This window comes from Anabrus simplex, chromosome 1, assembly GCF_040414725.1.
Source record: "Anabrus simplex isolate iqAnaSimp1 chromosome 1, ASM4041472v1, whole genome shotgun sequence".
NCBI classification, from domain to species: Eukaryota; Metazoa; Arthropoda; class Insecta; order Orthoptera; family Tettigoniidae; genus Anabrus; species Anabrus simplex.
Window position 1 is genome coordinate 839,644,863 of NC_090265.1, and position 6,000 is coordinate 839,650,862.

Here is a 6,000-nt window from a genome sequence, read left to right on the forward strand (position 1 = left end):
GTAGGACATGGTTTTCCTGAATATTGGCTTCCATTTCTTCAACAACGACCAACTTCCAAATAATACTGGAACACTAAATAAACAGACGTCCTCCGTATTGACCTGGTCCTTGTATGTAAACATAAGAATGGAAGAAGGTTGTTTCAGGCTTTCTACTCATTTTATTTCTGGTCGACTTCCAAACTTCTAACATCACTAGGGTAGTTTAGACTGTCAAGCAAATACTCTTGAATTAGAGAAACGGATGGGTTTAAATCTCACTGCAAGATGTTGTATTAGTTTAAAATTGTTCTACTATGATGAGCACTTTTGCGTGATACTATACATGTGTTCGTTCAGAATGTTTCAAATTTTTATATGTACTTTTTGTATTCTATTCCTATAATTCATTGTATTCACCCGCGTCTCACTGTCATAAAGAAAAGTTGTTTCATCCATTGTTTTATAACTTTGTTAAGAGTAGGATATACATAAAGCAAAGCAAAGAAAAGCAAAGTCATTTCCGTACAGGCCATGAAGGTCTTTGGAGGGGATGGAAGAGAAGGGCTTCGAGTATCCTTAGCCTGGGAACTTGGTAGGGTAGAGTGGTTATCTCTACGCCCGGCCACCTTTCTTCCCAGGACTGAACCTGATACTCGTTATTTGTGACTAGTGTGGGATTCAGTGCAATGAAACTGACTCAGGGCATATGAATTTACCTCGATTGCAATAATCAGTTCTCTAGAGCAGAGGTTCTCAAATTATTATGAGATTTTATGCCCAGCCACCGCTGCTCAGCCCGAAGGCCTGCAGATTACGAGGGGCCGTGTGGTCATCACGCCGCATCCTCTCGGCCGTTGTTCTGGACTTTCGAGACCGGGGCTGCCATTTCACCGTCAGATAGCTCCTCAATTCTAATCACGTAGGCTGAGTGGACCTCGAACCAGCCCTCAGGTCGAGAAAAAGATCCCTGACCTGGCCGGGAATCGAACCCGGAGCCTCCGGGGGAGAGGCAGGTACGCTACCCCTACACCACGGGGCCGGCTAAAAGTTCGATGTACCCCCACAAAAAATCCATATATGATAGATTTAAAAATATGAGTACCTGGCTAATTATTAAGGAATGTGTAATTGATTATAAACCATTCCTTTAAATGCACATCGTAAATAGGAAGAGATTCTGAAATACATTTTTCTAATACATCACAAGAAATGTAAGAGTTTGTGTCTGTCTCAAGTATAATACAATGAAGTAACAGAAGATGTTCTGTTTGTTTGAAAGTTTAAGAATAAGCTAGATTTTAGCCTCAGTGTTAAATTAATAAGGAAGAATAAATTTCGATCTTAATTCTAGAATGCAGACATTGCGAACCATCAAAATTTCAATGGGATGTGTGTGCCTGCATGGCGTGGTACAGCTTTCTGATGTGTTGTAGTCCAAGTGAAACTTTCGAGCGAAGCGTGGTTTCATGTACACGTATTTAACTTTCTTTTATTTATTTCCATAGTGTTTTTTTCATCTTTTTATCTGAAGGCTGCTCGCGTACCCCACTAAATGTCTCAGGCGTACCCCTAGGAGTACCCGTACCACAGTTTGATAGCCACTTCTCTGGGGTATGATGAGATGAAGTCTCTTTGATAAATCTCTGAATCATGGGCATCCATCAATACTTCACATCACAGCCTGCACGGTTGCTAGGTAACAATGCGTCACACATTTGTATAGCTAATTTCGTTGCCTCCCCTGCGAACCACATGACCTTGCCGGGGTGGGGTAGCTTGTGCGTCCCAGTGAACCAGATAGCAGAGCCGTCGGTTGCGGATCGGTATCTGTTCAGAGACCAGGCTAACGAATAGTTCGTCGAAAGGGGGATGGGAGGTGTGGTAGCAGCATTTCGGAAGTTCCAAGGGCGGCAGTCTGGATGATTGACTGATATGGCCTTGTAATAACATTTATCATGGCTTAGCTATACTGATACTGCTATACGGCTGGAAGCAACGGGAAACTGCAGCCGTAACTTTGTGGCATAGGGAGCTACATGAAACCAGTATATGGACTAATGATCCAAATAACAACAATTTGTGTCACAACTTTTCATATGAACCTCAGAGATATTTATATCAAAAACTGTTTAATTCCTCACGCATAGTAATATTATCCATCGTGAGCAGGAATAATGAAAAGAAGCAAATAAATACGAGAAAATTAATGAAAATAAACATTACTTGGAAATTTATAAAATGAGCTCAGAATGTGAAGCATTTGTAAAGAGGGGAATGCACTCGACAAGAGTGGTAGTGAAAGGAAATATTAAACCCGATGCTGCTAGTGAAGCAGAACCTGAAGGGTAGCAAGGGAGGGGATGCAATAGCGATTATGGAGAAAACTAAAGACGTACATGACACATTACCATCCTGTACGCAAGCAGGCGTTCAGGCGTTTCACAGAGAAAGCTAGAAAGTGCGACTATCGATTGGTTGGGTCGATACGAGCGCGCGCGGGTGCGAGCAAAGGTCGCCTGGGGTCATCGGCCTTCTAACCAAAGGGGAGGGGGGAGGGGTACGGGAGCAGCGATGTTTCCAGACCGCCATTACTGGGCCATGCACAACCAAACTTGCCAAAGATATTACACGCATCGCTTATCTAATCACGAAGGTAGACACACTATCATGGCGGAGAATGATAATATTTTGGTGAAATTATATGCCTAAAAGTGCTTTTACATAATAAAACCACATCAAAATTCTGAAATACATTCTTATTATCATGGGGAATAAGTGCGGATTTTTTTTCCTTCCGAATTTCGCCAACTAGAGACCGCACAGGTCTTAGGCTTCCTGGTCTTTCTTCTCTTCTCTTCCCAGAATCTCTTCCTTATTTCGCTTCTCATCTTTCTCTCCTTTTCCGAAATGATCCGCCTGGGTCTCCGTTTTAGCGGTTTCTCTTCTTCTCATTGAATCAAAATTTCAGATCATGTACATTTTGAACCCAATGTTATGTCTTATAGCCAAACCAAAAATTTAGATTCACCCTTTGTCAGAAATGTATGTGTTTTTTAAACAAAATATACTCAAGAAAATCACTTTGGAAAATCAAGATCATCTCTACTAAAAAGTATAATCACATATTCTCATGACTATTCTAGCTCAGAATAGTTAGAAGATTTTTAAGATAGAGTAGTTAATTATATTATGTGCCCTTTTTCTTTGTTCATATAATCTGTAGAAATATATTAATGCATTTACCTACTTTTATTTTGTCTAGTTGGAGTAACTCATTATCTGAATGGAAAATTCACTTTTGTGACAGGACTTTTTTGTGTGTTTGATGTTCTGTGGAAGAAATACAGTCTGTCGGCTTTTCTTCTGAACTCTCTTCTGATGAGGATCATTCTATTGCGGATTATTTAATGAACTACCGTATCTGAAAGTCGGAAATTCTTTACGCAGGCAGCAGTGACTACAAGAATGGCACAGTTAGACATAACTACCAGTAGCGATGTGTTTCACATGTTAACATCGCGATGAGTTTTAGGAAAAAAGTACAACGTTAAATGAGTTATATGATGGAAGGTGTTAGAATAATAAAATTAACAAACCGGTCCATCAAGTTCTTACGATGTATGTATGTGCATTATTTCTTTCGGAAAGTCTTATTTAAAATGTGTATTACTCTAAGTTTCAAGGGTCGATGACCTAGATATTAGGCCCCTTTAAACAATCATGTGTTTTGTTCTAGAACACCTCACTAACAAAAAAAAAAATTCTTATGTTTGCGTACCATTGGTGTCCTGCTTCTAAGGGCCAGCCTTGGCGACCCCAGCAGAAGGGTGTGAGGAAAGTTATAAAAGGAGCTTGTGCGATCACTGCAGTGATTCTCTGAACTAATAGTGCAAGTTTTAGTTATGTTGTGAAATTTTGTTTTCTACCTACTGATCGAGTTGACCATGCGGTTATGGTAGCGCAGCTGGGAGCTTGCATTCGGGAGATAGTGGGTTCGAACCCCACTATCGGCAGCCATGAAGATCATTTTCACACTGGGCAGATGCTGGCAAATGTTGACAACATTGACTTCCACAACTCGAAGTGGGAATGGATATTCGAAGGACGGAAAGTCAAAGGTTAGTTCTTATATGCTATGTGGCCGAGGACCTTGATTTTAGGTCCCTTTAAACAACAAGTATCATCATTAGAGACAAGATTTTCAAACTGTAATAGGTTAGACTGCAATGTCATATGAGTAGGAAATATCGCCTATCCCCCTCAATAGATGAAATGTCGTATGGCTTTTAGTGCCGGGATATCCCAGGACGCTATTTGTTTTACATCGCACCGACACAGATAGGTCTTTTGGCGACGATGGGATAGGAAAGGCCTAGGAAGTGGGAGGAAGCGGCCGTGGCCTTAATTAAGGTACAGCCCCGGCATTTGCCTGGTGTGAAAATGGGAAACCACGGAAAACCATTTTCAGGGCTGCCGACAGTGGGGTTCGAACCCACTATCTCCCGATTACTGGATACTGGCCGCAATTAAGCGACTGCAGCTATCGAGCTCGGTATATCCCAGGACGGGTTCGGCTAGCCAGGTGCAGGTCTTTCTATTTGACATACGTAGGTGACCTGCGCGTCGTGATGAGGATGAAATGATGATGAAGACAACACATACACCCAGCCCCCGTGCCATTGGAATTAACCAATTAAGGTTAAAATCCCCGACCCAGCCGGGAATCGAACCCGGGACCCTCTGAACCGAAGGCCAGTACGCTGACCGTTCAGTCAACGAGTCGGACAATAGATGTGCTGTAAGCTTGGCATAAAGCTAAGGGGTACGGGGTAAGAACCCCTATATTTTATGCAGCTCTTCCTACACCACCGTGCATCGGTAAGCATGAAACTTACTACGTACTTCAATAAGTTCGCATTCTAACCTATTAGAGCCTAAAAATCATCATCATCATTTCACATGCTATTTTACAGACTCTCTGATGGTTCTCGTAACAATTCTTACATCACATTGAGGAGCCACATATTTCGGCTTGTGGCGCCATAAGTTGTGCTATATAATGCATACGATTGGCCTACAAGTTAACCGTGGCAGTAAGTCTTAATTGAGTTGACCATTAGGACGACAATATCAACGAGTTCAATGCTCGAGAGCCCTGAATGGCCGAGTGAGCATACTAGATCATTTCCATAAAACAGTGTCGTTGATTTATTATGAGGACTGGTCAGCCTCCCCTGTTTGCTTCTCTTCATAGAGGAAACAATCTGAGCTTTTTATAAAGTATAATACTTTCTTTGGAGGACGTACTCGGTCAGAAGCGACACACGGACAGCTTTATCAACAGATATGTAGTAATCCGCTGTGGTCGTAAGTAGCATAAAACATTGTTACGTATGACTTCAGAACGCGAAAAATAAGCTTATTCGTTCATTTTACTCATTCATTCGTTCATTTACCGCTAACCTGCATCCAGTGCTGTCGCCCAGGTAGCAGACTGCCTTATGACTGGGAGTCATATGGCAATTCGGGTCACGAAATTAGCGACACAAAATGTGTGACGCGATGTTGCCTAGCAACCGCACAGGCTGTGATGTGAAGTATTGATGGATGACCATGACTGAGAGACGTTAACAAAGATGCCTCATCTCGTCATACTCTACATAACTGATTATTTCATTTGTGGTAGTTTCATAGGCCATTCAAATAATTATGAATAAAGTTTATGTGCAAAAACCAAATAAAGGAAATAGAACGGTGATTCCAAGTGGTATGTGGAAGAGTTACTTAGGAAATTAACAGAAAACATGAAAGTTAATGATTCCAATTGGTATCATAGGCCTGGAGAGGGTTAAAAACTCGACTCAAACGTATTCTTCTACTGATATCATTTCACGCCATCTCTCCACTAACAGTTCGAAACATACCGCTTAGTCGAGTAGCTCATCTCCTTTCTCCCAAGCCTTCCCAACCCCAAATTTGCAATATTTTCATAACACTACTCTTTTAACGGAAATCACC

General features: G+C 41.6%; 1 protein-coding gene across 1 annotated transcript in view; it reads right to left on the bottom strand.

Annotated features, from left to right (window-relative positions):
• The window catches only part of E23 (Early gene at 23), a 36,096-nt gene extending 34,452 nt beyond the window's left edge, over positions 1-1,644 (bottom strand). The window contains exon 1 of the mRNA XM_068224999.1: positions 1,568-1,644. Coding sequence (XP_068081100.1) covers positions 1,568-1,644 — 77 coding nt within the window. The remainder of the gene's footprint in view (positions 1-1,567) is intronic.
• Between the last annotated feature and the right edge of the window lie 4,356 nt (positions 1,645-6,000).